The sequence below is a fragment of the Pelophylax lessonae genome (assembly GCF_965119305.1).
Source record: "Pelophylax lessonae genome assembly, chromosome: 4".
NCBI lineage: Eukaryota > Metazoa > Chordata > Amphibia > Anura > Ranidae > Pelophylax > Pelophylax lessonae.
Genome location: NC_138771.1, coordinates 513218495 through 513238478, shown reverse-complemented (window position 1 = coordinate 513238478; position 19984 = coordinate 513218495). Strand labels below are relative to the sequence as shown.

General features: G+C 43.2%; 1 protein-coding gene across 2 annotated transcripts in view; it reads right to left on the bottom strand.

Annotated features, from left to right (window-relative positions):
• The window catches only part of NUP205 (nucleoporin 205), a 169235-nt gene that overhangs the window by 99058 nt on the left and 50193 nt on the right, over positions 1 to 19984 (bottom strand). For both annotated transcript variants that reach the window (XM_082253150.1, XM_082253151.1), the window contains exons 10-15: positions 14866 to 15003; positions 14030 to 14180; positions 12137 to 12342; positions 11578 to 11760; positions 9032 to 9082; positions 4888 to 5097 (exon numbers count right to left, since the gene is read on the bottom strand). In XM_082253150.1, the coding sequence (XP_082109276.1) occupies positions 4888 to 5097; positions 9032 to 9082; positions 11578 to 11760; positions 12137 to 12342; positions 14030 to 14180; positions 14866 to 15003 (939 nt within the window). The remainder of the gene's footprint in view (positions 1 to 4887; positions 5098 to 9031; positions 9083 to 11577; positions 11761 to 12136; positions 12343 to 14029; positions 14181 to 14865; positions 15004 to 19984) is intronic.

Here is a 19984-nt window from a genome sequence, read left to right as displayed (position 1 = left end):
CATTGGTGAAGATTTTGAAGGGGCGGCGACTGTCGGAGGACGTAAGAGAAATATCCAATTTTCTCTTTCGTTCACTTACTGACACAGCTCCTCAACTTCTTGACCATTGGGACGTCCCAAAGCAGTGTCAAACATGAGGGGTGGGAACAGCAAGAAAAAAATACTTACCAAGGCTAAACATAGCCAACCAGGTAACATGGAGCTCAACCATAAAGCAACTGGAGCTCACCAGAAAAAAAACAAAATTAAAACACACTCAAAAAGGACAAAGTCCTCTAAACAGCAGCCTGCAAAACCTTGCGGCTGAAGGAAGCATCCGCAAATGCCAACACATCCATCTTATAAAACTTTGTGAACGTGTGCACAGACAACCAGGTGGCTGCCTTGCAAACCTGCATCACTGACGCCTGATGACGGAAGGCCCAGGAGGCATTAAGCGCCCGAGTAGCCTGACAGTGTGAGGCGATAAACTGCGCTTCCTCATTTACATATGACCGGCTGTGATTGGACACAGCCGATCACATGGGTAAAGAGCCATGTCATTGGCTCCTTATCAAGATCGGGATCGCGCCATGTCCTAGCAACACGGTGCAGCCACGATCGCTGCACTGCAGGCACGCGAGAGAGGCCATTCTGGGGCGTCGTCATATCATGTCATCCCAGAACGAAAGCAGCACCGCTCCGCCGTCATTTGAAGTAAGTTAAATATATCAATAGCAAAAAAGCAAGGTCAGAGCACGTTGCACACATAATTAATGATGATGGGAGGACGGTTACAAAGGACACAGAAAAGGCAACTGTGCTAAATGCTTTCTTCTCCTCAGTCTTTACACAGGAAAAGGAGGGGTATACTAACCATGACTGTATGGTTAGAAGCACATCACAGGACTTGCCGCTATGGGTAACAGAGGGTGAAATCATGGAAAGGCTTGATAATATTAAACACAAAAAAATCACCAGGACCGGATGGCGTGCATCCGAGAGTACTCAAAGAACTCAGTAAGGTTTTATCTAGACCAGTGTTTCTCAACTCCGGTCCTCAGGGCACACTAACAGGCCAGATTTTAAGTATTACCTTGGGGAGATGCAGACTAAAATACTGCAATCACTGAGCAGCAAATGATATCACCTGTGATGTATTTCAGTTTTCTTGCAAACCTGGCCTGTTAGTGTGCCCTGAGGACCGGAGTTGAGAAACACTGATCTAGACCACTAAGAACCCTCCAATAGGACTTTAAACAGGCATCACACTGAGATAAATGTAGAAAATAATAAGAAATTGTATTGGTACAGAATAACAGAAAAAAAAGGTATAGAAAAATGGGTATTACTCGTAACACAAATCGATAAAATATTAGCGACTAATAACAGACATGACCGGTTTGGAGTATGATAATCTCTATTGGGCTGTGAAGACAGACCACAGCCCAATTATCATTCTCCAAACCGGTCAGGTCTTGTTATTAATCAATTTATTTTCTATACCTTTTTTCTGTTATTCTGTACCAATAAAATTACATATTATTTTATACATTTATCTCAGTGTGCCTGTTTAAAGTCCCATTGGAGGGTTCTTTGTTGTACGTTTTGTATCAATTTAGGGATGTGGGCATCCTAGAAGCTACTCCCATTTAAGACCTAACTAGTCCCCCTTTAATATCTAGATTGCTGTTCCTGATCATTGCAGATAGCATTTTGACAGGAGCTGTACCAGGTGACTGAAGGAAAGCCAACGTGATACCAATATTCAAAAAAGGGCAGAGGCATATCCCGGGAAATTATAGGCCGGTCAGCCTGACGTCAATAGTATGTAAATTACTGGAAGGGATGACAAGGGACTATTTTCACAAATTTGCTAAAGTCAACAGTATCATCAGTAGTAATCAGCACGGGTTTAAAAAAGGACATTCTTGTCAAAGCAATCTGTTAATATTCTACGAGGAGGTGGACTGAGCTAGATAGGGGGAGACCTGTGGATGTGGTGTATCTGGATTTTGCTAAGGCATTCAATACAGTTCCCCACAAACGCTTAATCTACAAACTAAGGTCTGCAGGCATCGACCACACGGTTTATTGTTGGATAGAAAACTGGTTAAAGGGGTGTGTCCAAAGGGTGGTGATAAATAACGCCTATTCAGACTGGTCTGGAGTGATAAGTGGGGTTCCCCAAGGCTCAGTCCTGGGACCAATTTTGTTCAATGTATTCATAAATAGCATCAAGGACGGGATTGTTAGCTCAATCTCAGTTTTTGCGGATGACACAAAAATAAGCAGGGCAATAACTTCTCATCAAGATATAGAAAACTTACAGAATGACCTGAACAAAATAACAGAGTGGGCAACTACATGGCAAATGAGGTTTAATGTGGAGAAATGTAAGGTACTGCAATACGCTTTGGGGGGGGGGGGGAACCTGTGGGGGAATCAAGAATGGAGAAAGATATGGGAGTCTTAGTAGAAGATAGACTAAGCAATAGCATGTAATGTCAAGCTGCAGCTGCCAAAGCGGGCAGAACATTAGCATGCATAAGGAAGGGGATTTATTCCAGAGATAAATCTATAATCCTACCACTTTATAAAACATTGGTCCAACCGCTTCTGGAGTACTCTGTCCAGTTCTGGTCAGCAATCCTCAGAAAGGATGTGTTGGAACTGGAGAGAGTCCAGAGAAGGGGAACTAAACTGATTAGGGGATTGGAGGGCCTTAATTATGAGGAGCGTTTACAAACGTTTGATTTATTCTCCCTGGAGAAGAGACGCCTGAGAGGGGACATGATAGCAATTTACAAATACCTCAATGGTGATCTCAGCATAGAAAAAAAACTATTCAGTCGAAAGGAATGTAAGAGGACACGTGGCCACACAATGCCATTAGAGGAGAAGCGATTTAACCTCAGGCTACATAAGGGTTATTTTTACAGTAAGTGCAATAAGATTGTGGAACGCTCTTCCACAAATGGTGGTAACTGCGGGGAGTATGGCTACTTTTAAAAGACTCTTGGACGTACATCTCAAAGATCACAACATTCAGGGGTACAGGAAATTAATACATCCACACACACTTCCACAGGTTGAACTGGATGGACTATTGTCTTTATTCAACCTCAGCTCCTATGTAACTATGCAGTATTATCAAAGGAAATGGCACCTCTCCCTCCTATGTACTAGATAACCCTATGTAGAGCTGCCTTCAATTTAAGTATTAACTTAAATGATAAATGAGGGTAATTAGTGAGGCGCTGCTACTAATTTAGCACACATTCAAAATATTAAACCTAAAGTGTTAATAAATACTGTGCTTAATTAATTGAAATTGACAGTGCAATTCATATATAGGTAAATTTCAAGAAAAAAAAGTGCTTGAATATTAATATAAACAGTGCATCGATAATTCTTTTGAAAATAAAGTGCAAATAATATACAATCTCAAGACTATTGGTGCTCATAAATATAAAGTGCAAATTAATAAATGTTCTCAAAAATAGAGTGTGACAATTGCTTCATGCACAACCCATTGCCACTTTTGAAAAGTGATTTGGCGCCCAATGTCTCTTTTTATAAATTATTTAAAATCCAGCAAATGGTGATAAATTCATAAAAATCCATCCAAAACACTTTTGCCAAGTGATATGTGCTCATATTATCAAGAATGTGCTGGTGTTGCTTGTTCCACCACCTAGTGCAAAATTGGCCACTCACCAAATGCACTCAGGTCGCTAAGGACCTATAGTTCCTGTAAAATCCCTCTAACTGGAAGGCAACTCCACCTATGGTAGCCAGGTTCCCATACAGGGGGTTCACGATCCAGTGATAGATTCTCTCAAGAAAAAGTTACAAAGACTCCATTGCGCAATGCCCTTTATTAAATCTGTTTATATTTAAGCACTTTTTTCTTGAAATGTATGTATATATGAATTACACTGTCCATTTAAATTAAGCAAGCACAATATTTATTAATAACACTTTATATTTAATATTTTGAATGTGTGCTAAATTAGTAGCAGCGCCTCACTGATTACCCTCTACTATGTAACCATGTAATCGTTCTGCCCACCTTAGAATGTCAGCTACTTCCAAAGCCGCCAGGACACTTCTTGTGCCCCCTTGGCGATTGACATAGGGCACAGCCGTGGCACTGTCCAATTGAATCTGTACCGGACACCCCTGGAGACGACATGTCCGATGATCCGGACAGAGTCTGATCACTCAGAGATCCAGTAAACTGATCGGTAGCCTGGACTCTTCCCGAGTCCAGACCCCCTGAGCACACTCTGTGCCGAGGACGCCTCCCCACTAGGACAGGATGGCGTCCGTGGTGACGACCATACAGTACAGGGGAGGAAACTATTTGGCCTGATGAAGTGCCAGAGAACGAAACTACCAAACCAGGGACTCCCTCGTACTCCAGCTCAACAGGATCAGATTGTCTAGAGACTGAGGATTCTTGTTCCATTTCACAAATGATGTGGTTCCATTCTCCAACCCCCTGTCACTATAGGACATGGCGAGAGCAGAACCACAGCATGCTTCAGAAAAAACAGGCATCCAACATTTCTAGAATTGACAAATATCAAGACACCGTTGGAAGCTGCAGTGCTGGAATGGAGTGGAAGTAGGCTACATGGATCTTGAGTTTTGTATAAGAGTTCTTGTTTTGCAAGGAGGCTTTTTCTTGATCTTTGTTATCTCACAGGGTCACTATAAAGACTGCAGTACAGCAAAAAATATTAATTTCACACAAAACATAACCACATAATGGTTTTATTATACAACCTGGAAACACACAAACACTTAGAAATTGGTTTCAAGGGAAAAACAAGACCTTCCCTAAGTGGAATGTTATAAGCCAACACTCAGGATGGCTTGTACAATCTATTGACAGTGTACCTTTTCTGCAGCCCTTCTGTAAGCTCTAGTGTTGAAGCGGAGGAACACAGAGTCTCGGAGAAAATCCAGGTATGGCTCAAATCCCGGAGGTCGCAATCCAGCTCCCAGGTTGGATGGAAAAGAGCTCTCCACCAAGGTGCCAATGAGGTGGCAGAAGGCTCGGGTGAGTGGGTACTCCTCAGCACGAGACTCAATTTCATTCAACTCCACCTTGCCAAAGAAAAACACAATTACACAAAAACTTTAGCACTTTCATGAAGTTCATGATGAACACTTTCACCTGTTTCACTTCTGAACTATCCTCTTCATCACCCAGATTCAAAATAACAATATACTTTATTAACAAAAATTTAGAGAGCTAACAATTTGCACTGAGCCTGGTGGCCAGTATTTTTTTTATATATTATATCTGTCTACTATAAGTATAACATCTTTGGCTTACATAAAAAAATATGTATATTTCAGTCAAGTAACTCTGATATATTGCAAATTCATATTTTGCATCAAAAGGAGGTGCACATTTACAGTATAGCTGTGCTGGGCTTTGAATTAAGACTACCATAGGAGAAGGGAGCTGGAAACAGGGAAGGAGGGGAGGGATGGGGAACTGTCAGTGCAGCTGGAAGTGCTCTGGGGTCTCAGTTCACAGTCTACAATGATCATAGTACAGGCAACCACACTAAGTCTACATTTACACTAGTGCGACTAATCAATGGCACCCGCACTACTTTGATGCATGTGTTAGGGGAGATGGGTGCGCTGATAGGGCGTTGAAGCTGCTCCCAGTATTCAGTGCTTTATGAATATGTGAAATCTGGATGTGTGTGGGGGTGCGCTAAACAACAATAAGGTAAAGACCCAAAACAATTTTGATGTCTATTTATTTATTTGGTATTGTTATAGAACTTTTAGTTATTCCTCCCATTGTTTTGGGTCTTTACCTTATTGTTGTTTAGCGCACCCCCACACACATACTACTTTGATGCAACTTTGATCCATTGAGTGTAAAGTTGGATCAAAGTTGCATCAAAGTCGCACTCTAAATCGCACTAGTGGAAACAGACTAAAGCTCAGTTTCCACTAGTGCGACTTGTCATGCGAATTTGGACACACAAAGTCGCATGAAAAGTCACAGCCTATTGATTTCAATGCCACCCGTTCCCATCTATGGGATTTAGAAAATCAGCGACTTTGAAAAGGTACCTACACTACTTTGATGCAACTTTTGATGCGACTTTGATCCAGAGAGTGTAAAGTTGGATCAAAGTTTCACTCTAAAGTCACACTCTAGCCTAGTGGCTATGTTTCCTCTAGGGCGGCTCTTAAGTTGTGCGATTTAGAGCGTGACTTTGCGTGCAGCTTTGATCCAACTTTATACTCTCTGGATCAAAGTAGCATCAAGGTAGTGCAGGCACCTTTTCAAAGTCACTGATTTTCAAAGTGGCATGGATGGGAACGGGTGCCATTGAAATCAACGGGCTGTGACTTGTCATGCGACTTAATGTGTCCAAAGTTGCATGACAAGTCTTACTAGAGGAAATGGAGCCTAAAACTCATTACTCACATGTAATAAGCAATAGAAATAGATCTGTATCCTTCTAAACTTTAACAAATGTTCCTTTATACCTTATTTCTTTTATATATTGTGCCAGTCACTTGACGCCCCCCCTCTCTCAGGAGAAGCTGCTGGCCTAAACATGGCTATGAAGACAGGAGGAGATCATGTGAAGGATAGGAGGGATGGGGGTGGGGCTGGGCAGGTGTAGGCATGCCGGTCTAAGAAAGACTGACAACCTTTTCAGGAAATGAAATACAGCTTATCAAATTCGGATAACAGGAAATAGTGTGGTCAGTAAAGAACAGGAAGAAGCTGATTGTCCAGCTTAGAGAAGACTTTCTAAGCTATACAAGCAGCTAGGTAAAAAATGAATAATATCAAAAGATAAAGATATTTAACATACTATTAATAGGAAAATTTTCATTTTTGACTTGAGTTTCCCTTTAACTATGGCATTATGAGAAGTCTTAATAGTAAAACAGGACAAACTAAAGCAGAAGCCTAAGTTCAATATGATGCGGTGCAAGTTGAATCCGTTTTGCAATGCAATTTGAATGCAATTTTTTTACGATACTTTTCGCACAGGACCCTTTCTAAATTCGCACTGCATATATGTGAACAACATACCCAGAAAATCATGTAATTTCACTTGTCATGAGATTTCATGCATTCTGGAACACATCAGAAATTGCATCAGTGTGAACCAGGGCTAATATTAACTTGGAAAAGAATTACAGATGCTTGTTGCTCTACTAGGATGGTCTTGAGTAATCTATTCAATACATGTAAAAGAGGCTAAGTGTAGAGTATTAATTTAAAAAAAAAAAAAAAGGGTTAAAATGCACTCATTGCATAAAAAAACAAAAAACGGCATATCAGTGCAGAGCCGTCTGCGGAACCATAAGGCAGTGCAGAGTTCGGCAGGAATGCAGCTGTAAAGTGCAAAGCTGCGCCAGGAAATTGCTGATATAAAGCTATTGCTTTCATCCAGTGTGGAATGCAAGCAGACCAAGATGTGGCTGGGAGGCTTCCGGGATGTCTCGGCTGGCCACGCAGGGCTCGGCACCACTTTGGCTGCCACAAGTTATGCAGAGGGGACGTGACTACGCACTTCAGGGCTAAAACTGCCCCTTTTGTCAAGCCAAAAGCACTTTCCAGCCGCAGCCCTGCCGAACTGTGCGCTACCCTATGGTTTCACAGATGGCTCGAACCTAATGAAATGCAGTTAATTCTTCCTATGCAGTAAATACAATTTAACGCTTTTATTCTTGTTTTAGTAAATCCTCTCCACTTGGCGCCTTGTTTTGTTCTCGCTACATGTATGCAAAGTTTTAAAGTTTGTTTTATTCTGTAGTCTCTCTGCAGAGGTCTGACACCTCAAGGTTGCAAAGAGGACAGTAAAGACATCACTCCTGAGGAAGTAATATTTTTATGTAAAATGTTGAGAGGGAGCAGCCTAAATTTCCATTATGTTCACGCGGAAATATTAGCAAATCTGCTCCTAATGCATGGAGGTAGCGGTGTTCAAGAAGGCGTTTGACAAAAAAATGTATACACATAGGGATAGGAGTTTTTTAAAATTGCTTTTTAACAACGTTTTAAAATGTTTTATGATACAAGAGCCTGCACATTGGAGGGGGAGAGAGGAAAGAAAGTGGATCCAAATAAAACATGAGTTTTGACCAACTCGAGATAAGTGGTCAAATTAATCTGGTGAATCCAAGTCACTTAAGGCTTGTTCACACGAATGTCCAGGGGGTGGTAAAAGCAGGCGATTGAGCCACAGGTTTAAAATTGCCCCAAACACTGATCTGAACATAGAAAAAACAACCGCTCAGGGCTGTACACATGCTGCAGTAAAAATTAAAGAGTATGTTGCATTTGGTGGGCTGTAGCGCAGCTGAACGCGGCCCACTATAGTAAAGAGGGTTGCACCACAAGCACATGCAATTTACACAATGGTCATGCAACTGGGTCGGCATTTTGATGGTTAAAACAGGTTATGAGGAAGCAGTTATAGCCCACGGTGATGAATAATTGACATAGTTGATGGAGGGCATGGAGGAGTAACTGAAAACCCTTTAAGCACATCTTATACTGGGCACTTATTTCGAAAGACATGGTTTTGGAAGATGATAAATGGTTTCAAAGTGGACTTTTTATGACATGCAGTTTTACTTGTACGTGCAATTACAGTACAGCAGATTATGATCACTACAATTCCAATGTATTTGGAAGGTGTAACTTCATGTAATGTATTTGGAAGGTGTAACTTCATGTCTGCATGCCATGGGATAATAGGTTTCCCTCTTTGTTTTGGTGTACCCAATACCTTCTCTATGTATAATACAATGATCAGTGTTTTTCTTTTCTATGTTCTTGTATTGTATTATTAGTGAGATTTGTTGTTTGAAGGTTTAGATATTTTAACATTTAGTATGGATTTGGTTTGAGAGCAATAGGAGTGCTGGACTATAAACACAGACTAATAGAACATTTGCCTTTAAAAGTTCACAAGCCTTTTTTTAAATAAAAAATGACAGCATTATGGCTACACAGACACACAAGGAATACAGCCATAACTACCTCTATTCCAGCACCTTGTCTCTGTCCAAGGGGTCTGACGGTTTGTAAAATCTGAGCAAATTAGAAAATAAGTTGATAAATGGATGTTAGGTATGTCAATGTTGAAAGATCAATTAAAAACAAAAAAAAAAAGAAAAAAAAATGAATACCATCACTCTTCACATGAATCAACAGAACAAAAAATTACAAACTAAGGCTAAAGTTTGTGCATGAAAAGCCCACCTTTCTTGCCTTAAAGTGGTTGTAAACCTGCACATATACCCACTGAAGTGACTGGTGATACAAATCCTCCTAAATAAGTTCTACCGATTTATCTGCAGTCTTGACTCTTCTATACAGCCATTCAACGTGCAAAAATGTATAAATTTTGTCTGAGGGGTCAGAAGAAAATGGGATGGACAGCTGAGGTTACATTCGCAGAGTTCAGTGAGGAGAGCTCTAAGAGTTGATTGGAGGGAAGGGACACGCCCCCTTAACACAACTAACAGGAACAGAGATGAGTCTGTCAATCTGCTGGAAGTCTCTCCCCTGTCACTATTTTTCTCTTGGTGTCAGGAAAACTTTTTAGAAGTGATTCATGCTGAAAGCAGAGAAATGAGGCAGCGGACAGGAAAGACAGTGCTTAGTGCCCTTAATTGAGACAAGTACACACTATGGAAGGATATTCTTTGTTAATACTTCATGTCTGAGGTTTACAACCACTTTAAATTAGAACATGCTGTTCTGAGTAAAGCCCCGTACACACGTACCGATCGTCGGCGAACGATCGGCCGTCTTTTGTCCAGGGCTGTCGGTGTCTGTTGAAAAGTGCAAAAGACTGCACAAGAATTTTGTCCATCGACTACAGCCGACTGCAGAAGTGATGTCATGTGATGGTTAACTTTCCCTGCGTTTTTCCTTTTCTGAGCATGCCCAGTCTTACAAATCTGCGGTCTGTCGGCCGAAATCTGTACTGACTGGCGAACAATCGGCCGCTCTGGTGTCGGCATACAAAAATTTTAATGCTTGCATGACTCTTTTCAGCCGAATGTGCGCTGTCGGCTGTCGGAGGCATCATACTAACAAGCCTACAATCGGCAGATCGGTCGTCGGCCGAAGCTTTTCGATCGGTACGTGTGTACGGGGCATAAGGCTACACACAGGAAGAAGTTGTTTTTTTTGTTCAAACCAGGGGGCTGAAAAAAAAAAAAAAGTACAGTTTGCCATACTAATACATTTAATGTTAGTCCAGCAATCCCCCACTGAGCTTTTGTGTTCCGACAGTGGTACTGCACCCCCCCTCCCCCCCTCCGAACTCATGTGCTCATTGGATGCTGTTTTTTTAGCATGCACGTTTGACAGAAGCCGGTTATGAGACTGGCTTCTGTTGGAGGAAAAGCTGTACACATGGGCCAAAAGTCATCTAGTTCCTGCCAAACGGTCTAGCTTAAGGGAGAGAGATATTGTGCTGGTCCAATTTAGAAGATGAGAAGTGGCTGTGCTAAAGGAGGCCACACAGCCAGGATCATGTAGGTTTCAGAACAGGCAAGGGGTGCACCCACTGATGTGTAACTGCACTAAGGCCAGATTCATGCTGCGGAGGTGCACTACTGCACCCAGGTTAACAGAGTATTTTGAACATTCCCCATGTTAGGAAGAGTAAATTTATTAAAATGCATTTATATTGTGTTGTGCTAAATTGCACAAATATCAAGAAAAAAATAAAAAGTCCTACAAAAACCAGAATAGTATTCCAAACCACAAGTGAGAACAGTCCACACAGCGAATCCTTTAAAATTCTGTGTGTCTGAGAATGATTGTATACATCATTCCAAAAAATATCTTCACCACCATGTGGTCACAAATGAAACCTTTACGAAAATGTAACACTCTTATACTATAGAGAAGGCTCATACAGCATGTGGAAATATTGGTCATCCAAAAAAGGTAAGGTTCCTGGCTATCCTTGGCAGAATCCACCGCTAAGAAGCAGCAGAATTGCCCACAGGTATCCCCTCCTTCAACCTCCATCATGTCAGTACATGTTAGCGAAGAAACAGGAAACCAACTACTCCAAATAGTGTAAAAACCCAATGGGCTATTTTCGTAAACGCATAAAAAACGCACTTGCATGCAAGAGAGAATTCCCTGCGCAGTAAAAAAGCAATTTGGACCAGCACAGCTCCACTTCCAGGAAACATGACAATGAGGGCATGCAGCTCGGCCCGATGCACCCTGCCAGAGTGGAATACACTATTCAAACGTTCCCAGACATTTGGGAGTTTCAAATGATTCACAGTGTGGACTGTTCTCACTTGTGGATTGGACAACTAAACTGATTTTTGTGGGACTTTTTATTTTTTCTTGATATTTATCCAATTTAGCACAAAACAATCTAAACGCATGTTGTGGTTACTATGGTAAATATCTCTGCGTTTGCAGCTTTGTTTGTACATTTAATTACATTTTTCTTCACAAGCGCAGTTTCTGCCTTTGTGACAAATGTATTGAAAAAAACTTAAAAAGCCAAAGGCAAAGGAATTCCTGGGAAGTTTCAGAAGACATACCTGAGTGTATTCCAGGGACTGCCAGAGAGGAGCGGCGATTTCTGGAGACTTCCCAAATGCAGCCAGTGTTTTCAGCAGCTCGGCTTTCAGAACAGGAGAGATACTGCACTGCAACAATCCCAGTATCACGACTACCGGTGTCCATTGGGCATGCTCACAGAGAGCCAGACGGGCACTCTCACTCTGATCAGAATTACAACCAGTCAGAACGTGGCACAGCTAAATGTACATATCAATACAACCTGAAACAGACTTTGCAATAGGCACAAACAACTGTGACCAAAAAAAAAAAACACTAAACCTTTCCCACACCATAATCCAGAATGTATTTCTACAGAATATTGTCTGATGCCCCACAAATCACAACGCAAGTTGAAAAAAAAATGAACAAAAGCATGAAAAGCAGGGACTATATGCTAGGCAACATAGGGTGGCAGAAGTTACTCTATATAAACTCAATTAATTTTGAATACACATGTAGATAAAAATGTTAGCAATAACTGATAAAAATTTAGCTGACAATGATCATTTAAAAAAAAAAAAAAAAAAGACTGATTACCCATTCAATGACGGTGGTGGTGAGCTGCAGGCACGCGATAAGCCCATCCATTTCACGCTGGGTGATTCCCCTAAGCGGGGGGTGGCGCAGGTGAATACTTTCTGGGCTGGGTAGGTCCCTCCGTAAGTGCTCATGGTACAGCCCGAGTGAATGGAAAAAGTGATCCCAGGATACAGGACTGCCCCCTGCTGCCTGCAAATTCTCCGCTGAGGTAGAATAAAAAAAAGTCTTGTAAAAACACTGCTTATAGCTTTTTTTTTATTTATATAAATACTTGACCTCCGGAAGGTTTACCCCCCTTCCTGACCAGGCCATTTTTTGTGATATGGCACTGTGTTATTTTAACTGGCAATTTCACCCCCGTGCGGCACTGTACCCAAATAAAATTCATGTCCTTTTTCCCACAAAATAGAGCTTTCTTTTGATGGTAATTGGACATCTCTACACTTTTCTTTTTTTGCGCTAAAAACAAAAAACGACCGACAATTTAAAAAAAAAAAAAAAAAAAAAAAAAAAAGTGTTTTTACTTTCTGCTCTAAAACACATCCAAAAAGAAAAATGTCTTTATCAATTTAAGCCAATATGTATTCTGCTACATATTTTTTATTTTTTTGCAAAAGTTATAGCGCCTACAAACTATGGGATATTTTTATTTTATTTTACTAGTAATGGCGGCGATCAGCGGTTTATAGCAGGACTGCAATATTGCGGAGGACAAATCAGACACCTAACACTTTTTGGGGACCAGTGACATTATTACAGTGATCAGTGCTAAAAATATGCATGGTACTGTACTAATGACACTGACTCTCCGTTTCCACTGCCGCGGCTACGAAGTCGTGCTACTTCTAGCGCGACTTCGTAGTGAAAGTAAACTGCAACTTTCAGTGAGACTTGTCCCTCATTATAGAGGGAAGTCGCACTGAAGTCGGCTTAAAAGTAGTGCACGAACTACTTTTGAAGTCGCCGCAACTGAAGTCGCGGCAGTGAAAACGAGCCCGATTGAAACGAATGGCTTTTGACTTGCTGTGCGACTTGACATGTGTCAAGTCGCACAGCAAGTCGCACTAGTGGAAACCGAGCCTGACAGGAAGGGGCTAACATCAGGGGCGATCAAAGGGCGATCAAAGGGCTAACTGTGTGCCTGACCAGTGCTTTAATACTGTGGGGGAGGTGCTTTTATTAGTGGAAGGCATAAATCTGTGTTTCTGCTTTACAGAAACACAGGATGCATATTTCCTGTACTGACAGAATGACAATCTGCCTTGTTTACATGGGCAGACTGGCATTCTGTCAGTGTACTGAACGATCACAGTGGGAGCAAGCTGCTAGCAACGCTCAGATGCGCCAAAAGCCCAGAATCATGCATACATGTGATTTTGCACAGCGCGGCCGCCCTGTAGCAGTAAATCTGCTATGGAGCAGTCGGCAAGTGGTTAAGAAACAACATTTAATACAGCGTGCAATAATGACATCTACAGGGAGCATTAATTTTTCATATTGGAAAGCTCTAGGTCTAACTGAACAAAAATTGTATCAGATCTCAGCAGAGAGGCCACTGCTTCTACACACAGATCAAGGGTCCTTCTCTGTAGCATGCTGGCCTGGGACAGGCTTTTCTACTCGGGCTGTGACTGCTTTCTAGAGAAAATGAACTGCCTGTGGCTGATTTCTAAGATAAACAAAGCATTAAGACAGTATCTTTTGTTGAACCTGGAGAGTATTTAGCTGAAACTCAAAGTTCAATTTGACTATACCAACCAAGTTATTTTTTATTTTTTGCTTCTGTGGACAAAGCATAACAAAGCCACAGAAAACCAGGCACACACTCTTTTAAGCCGCATCATTATAAATACCATATACATGCAGAAACCTATCTGTGTAGGCACTCACCGTGGCTGCTACCATTGGCTTTGAGGAAGCTGAAGCAGTAGTGAGAAGAGCGCGGGCCGCTGGCCAGCCCTTGTAACATCTTCAAGTACGGGATGTACAGAGTGGGTGGTAACAAATCGCTCATCTGTCTCACAAATTTAGACAACAGCACCTGCATTGAAAGTGCAATTAAAATCCAGGGACAAATCTGTATGACATGTCAGACCCCTGAACAACAGGTATATATTTAAAACAAAAATTGAATATAAACTTATCACTAGGAAAGACTGGGTCTGCCATAATGAATTGGCTGTCACAATGACCCACTACTCTCTCCGTCACAGATAAGAAACAAGTAGCCAGCAAGGAGATATGCAATGCCTCCTCCTACAGGCAAGGTTTTTAGCAGTGGTCTGCGGTTTCCTTCCGCTAGCTCCCCTTAAAGTTGGTAGGAAAGTAATGCATCATTTGGAATACCACCTTTAAGCTACTCCGTTATCTTTGACTAACAAACCAAAGAAATGCCACTTAACCTCCCTTGCCACCCCCTTCCTCACCATCATCTGAGAATAATCAGCTAAATGGTGTTCAATGTTGCCAACAGACAGCATGATTAAAAGATTATCCTAAAGGGGAAGTTACGCTTAATGCCACCCCCCCCTCTTATTTTTGGCACTTTTTTTTGGGGGGGGGGGGGGTGTTACCCGATTTTGACAGGCACCAGCTCCCACTTCCCGTTAGGTCAGTAGTACCGAAATCAATTGTGACTTTACCAGTATTTGTACCTGCTGACTTTTAATTTTTTTTTAGAGTGAAGAAGTCAATATCAAGCTAATATTTGAGAGATTGCAATGTACCTGACGTTGAGGTGGTCTTTGATGAGGAACCCCAAGATACGACCCCATCAAAGTGGTGCTTTGGAGTGGTTCGGCTGGACACCAATATTCTAGAGCCAGTTCAAGATGGAAGGGATCTTTCCTGTACAGCTCGCTAATCTGAAAGGAGAAATAAAAAAAAATTATATATACATAAATAATACACACAGTCATTAATGACTACACCGCTGGCAACAAAAACGAGTACACCTCAAAGTAAAAAAAATGTCCTCATTGGGCCCAATTAGCCATTTTTCTTCCCCGGTGTCATGTGACTCGTTAGTGTAACAAGGTCTCAGGTGTGAATGGTGAGCAGGTGGGAAATTTGGTGTTATCGCTCTCACTATCTCATAGTCGTCACTGGAAGTGCAACATGGCACCTCATGGCAAAGAACTCTCTGAGGATCTGAAAAAAAGAATTGTTGCTCTACATAAAGATGACCTAGGCTATAAGAAGTTTGCCAAGACCCTGACACTGAGCTGCAGCACGGTGGCCAAGACCATACAGCAGTTTAACAAGACAGGTCCCACACAGAACAGGCTTCGCCCTTGTCGACCAAAGAAGTTGAGTGCATGTGCTCAGCGACATATCCAGAGGCTGTCTTTGGGAAATAGATATAGAAGTGCTGCCACCATTGCTGCAGAGGTTGAAGGGGTGGGGAGTCAGCCTGTCAGTGCTCAGACCATACGCCGCACACTGCACTGAATTGGTCTGTATGGCTGTCGTCCCAGAAGGAAGCCTCTTCTAAAGATAATGCACAAGAAAGCCTGCAGTTTGCTGAAGACAAGCAGACTAAGCACATGGATTGCTTGAACCATGTTCTGTGGTCTGATGAGACCAAGATAAACTTATTTGGTTCAGATGGTGTCAAGCGCGTGTGGTGGCAACCAGGTGAGGAGTACAAAGACAAGTGTGTCTTGCCTACAGTCAAGCATGATGGTGGGAGTGTCATGGTCTGGGGCTGCATGAGTACTGCCGGCACTGGGGAGCTACAGTTCATTGAGGGAACCATAAATGCCAACATGTACCAACATGTACTGTGACATACTGAAGCAGAGCATGATCCCCTCCCTTCGGAGACTGGGCCGCAGGGCAATATTCCAAAATTATAGCGACCCCAAACACCTCCAAGAAGACCACTGCCTTGCAAAGAAGCTGAGGGTAAAGGTGATGGACTGGCCAAGCATGTCTCCAGACCTAAACCCTATTGAGCATCTGAGGGGCATCCTCAAACGGGGGGTGGTGGAGCGCAAGGTCTCTAACATCCACCAGCTCTGTGATGTCATCATGGAGGAGTGGAAAAGTACTCCAGTAGCAAGTTGTGAAGCGCTGGTGAACTCCATGCCCAACAGGGTTAAAGCAGTGCTGGAAAATAATAATGGCCACACAAAATATTGACACGTTGGGCCCAATTTGGACATTTGCACTTAGGGGTGTACTCACTTTTGTTGCTAGCGTTTTAGACATAAATAGCTGTGTGTTAAGTTATTTTGAGGGGACAGGAAATTTACATTGTTATACAAGCTGCACACTCACTACTTTACATTGTAGCAAAGTGTAATTTCTTCAGTGGTCACATGAAAAAATAGAATACAATATTTACAAAAATGTGAGGGGTGTACTCACTTTTGTGAGATACTATATCATGCTGGATATCTATACTGATATAGACTGGGTATTGTGTTAGGAACCAAAGGATGCCACATCGTTTGATAGAAATGAAAATTATTAACCTACAGAGGGCTGAATTCAAAGACACCCGAAATTCAAAGTGAAAAAATGATGCAGCAAGCTAGTCCATTTTGCTGAAATTTCATTGCAGCAACTTAAAATGGTACTCAGTATTTTGTATGGCCCCCACGTGTTTGAATGCATGCCTGACAACGTCGAGGCATGCGCCTAATGAGATGACGGATGGTGTCCTGGGGTACTGCCTTCCAGATCTGGACCAGGGCATCACTGAATTCCTGAACAGACTGAGGTGCAACCTGGCAGCATCGAAAGGACTGAAACAATGTTTTGTATTTAGGTCAGGCGAGCATGGGGGCCATTCCATGATATCAATTCCTTCATCCTCCAGGAAGTAGCTTCATACTCTCACCGCATGAGGCCGGGCATTGTCGTGCACGAGGAGGACCCAGGACCCACTGCACCATCATAGGGTCTGACAATGGGTCCAAGGATTTCATCCCCATACCTAATGGCAGTCAGGGTGCCATTGTCTAGCCATAGGCTCAACAAACCCCAGGCGCCAGCCAGGTCGCATTGGTGACTAGAATTAGCGGCCTGGGTTACACTGCGGCAGATGTCTTGTCATCAGACATCCCGAGTCTCCTGCGAGGTGCGGAAGTCTCCCGGATGCGGGCTGCGGCTCCCTGACACCCGCAAGTGCTGCTCCCGCATGCGGTAGACTCCCGCACCTCGCAGGAGACTTGGGCTGTCTAGCGACAGAACGGTGTCTGTCAGCTGTGATAGAACGGAGCCGATGCTTCCTGGATAGTTCCAGCTCTGTCCTGTCACTGGCGGAGTGATATCAAATGCACTCCGCCTGTGATAGGAGAGATACAGGAAGCTTTGACTCTGCATGCTTCCTCCAGCGCCGCTCCTCACACTCTCTGCCAGCACTTTCCGCCAGCAGTACCTGTCAGCATTCCCCGCCAGCAGTAAGTCACATGTGCTAGGGGTGCAACTAGCCCCCAGCACATAATTGTAAATTTCCCAGCATGTGCAGTGTTTCTGATTCCTACCACCATGACCACTTCAAATCACTGAAGTGGTCATGGTGGTTGGGTGTTCCTTTAATATCTCCCAGAAGAAGTAAACAAAGTATACATGGGTCAAATGCAGGTCAACATCAGCCGGTTCATTAAAAACTGGATGCTATTGGGCCCGTGTGTATGGCAGCCGGTCCGACAGAAGCCGGCCATTCGGCATGCGCAAAAAAAACTGTCTCCCAACTTTTTTAGCTGGCTCCTAGATTTCAAACAAATTTTTCAAGCCCTAGTCTAGCTAAAGGTCTGTGTGCCCCTTCATGGATATGCCTCCCCAGACCATCACTGACCCACCACCAAATGCTGAACGATGTTACAGGCAGTATAACATTCTCCATGGCATCTCCAGATCCTTTTACGTCTGTCACATGTGCTCAGGGGAAACCTGCTCTCAACTGTGAAAAGCACAAGGCGCCAGTGGCAGACCTGTCAATTCTGATGTTCAAACACAGTCACACTTCTGGCAATGACACAAATGTTATCTTGGAGGAGCTGCACTGCCTCTGTGCAACCTCTATAGGGTACAGGTATCGCCTCATGCTACCAGTAGTGATACTGACCCTAGCCAAATGCAAAACTAGTGCAAAACAGTCAGAAAAGATGAGTAAAGAAAAAAAATGTCACTCCACCTGTAAAACCATTCCGGTTTTGGAGGTTGTCTCATTGTTGCCCATCTAGTGCAACTGTTATTTAATTAACACCAAAGCAGCTGAAACTGATTAACAACCCCCTCTGCTACTTAACCGACAAGATCAATATCCCAGGAGTTTACTTGACTTGATGCTATGCTCTGATTAAAAAGTGATCCTTTAATTTTTTGAGAGGTGTATATTATATATGGGAACAGCAAAAAAGTTTCCCAAGGCTAAACCGTAGCCAACCAGGTAACATGGAGCTCAACCATAAACAAATGGAGCTCACCTGAAAAAAAATAAATAATACACCCTCAAAGAGGACCAGGTTCTCTAAACAGCAGCCTGAAAAACCTTGCGGCCAAAAGGAAGCATCCGCAGATGCCAACACATCCACCTTATAAAAAACTTTGCAAAAAGTGTGCACAGACAACCAAGTGGCCGTCTTGCAAATCTGCAGCACTGACGCCTGATAACGGAAGGCCCAGGCGGCACTTTTCTTCAGAGTTGGCAGAGTGATCTCAAAGTTGTCCATCAGAGCAGATCGTCCAGGTATCCCAGTACCGTGATCCCCCCTGACACAACAATGCTTGTACCAGGGCCAAACACTTTTGAGAAGAACCGAGGAGCGGAGGCGAGACCAAAGAGTAACGCCACAAACTGATAATGCTCCTCGCCCAGGGCAAAGCAGAGGAAGCGCTGGTGACCGTTACATATTGGAATGTGAAGGTAGGCGTCCTTGATGTCCATAGAAGCAACCCTCTGATGTAGGGACGACACTACCGTGCAAATGGACTCCATTCAGAACTTCTGTACCCGCACAAAGCAGCTTAGCGCCTTGAGGTCCAGAATTGGATGCATCTTGCCTTCCTTCCTAGAAATAGTAAACAGGTTTGAGTAAAACCCCTGAAAACGTTCCGAAGTCGGAACCGGTACAATTACCCCCTGAAGTAACAAGTCTTGCACCTCCCCAGCCAGACCGACTGACTTTGTGGACCCACTTGTCTTTTACCAGGGAGGACCATGGATCTGGAAACCAGCGAAGACATCCCCCCACCCCAAATACGGGTGAAATACGCGCCTCTTCATGCAGAGGAAGCCTTGGCCGCAGGTCTGGAAGAGCCCGCTTGTGACTTGCCAGACCAGGTCCTCCTGGAACCTCCAGTGGAGGCTCTGAAGGGCTTAGATCCCTTGTCTTGAGATCCTAAGGGACGAAAAAGCCTCTTATGAACCGAGAAGAATGGGCCCCGTCTACGACGGGGCTCTTTGCCATTGGAAGCCTGTGGAATAAAAAGAGTACTCTTCTCCACTGTGAGGCCCTTAATGATGTCATCCAAGGAAGCTCCAAACAGGCGATACCCCACAAATGGGAGATCAGATAAGGCCTTCTTAGAAGTCTGCTTTTACCGACCAGCATTTCAGCCAGATAATATGGTAAAAGACCACTGCTGAGACAGTCTGGGAATCAACAGAGCTGTATCCAAAGAGGCATCACAGACAAATTGTAGCCCCTGGACCAATTGATCCGCCAGCTCACCAAAGGCAGGGGGAAGCGGTTCCCCCTCCAGGTCCTGGCGTAAAAGTTTAGCCCACTCAGAGTTTTCACCAGGGCAATAGTAAAATACTGGCCTAAGTACTGAACCAGCCACAGTGAATGTATGGCGAGTCAGACCCTCCAACCTCCTATCAGCCAGATC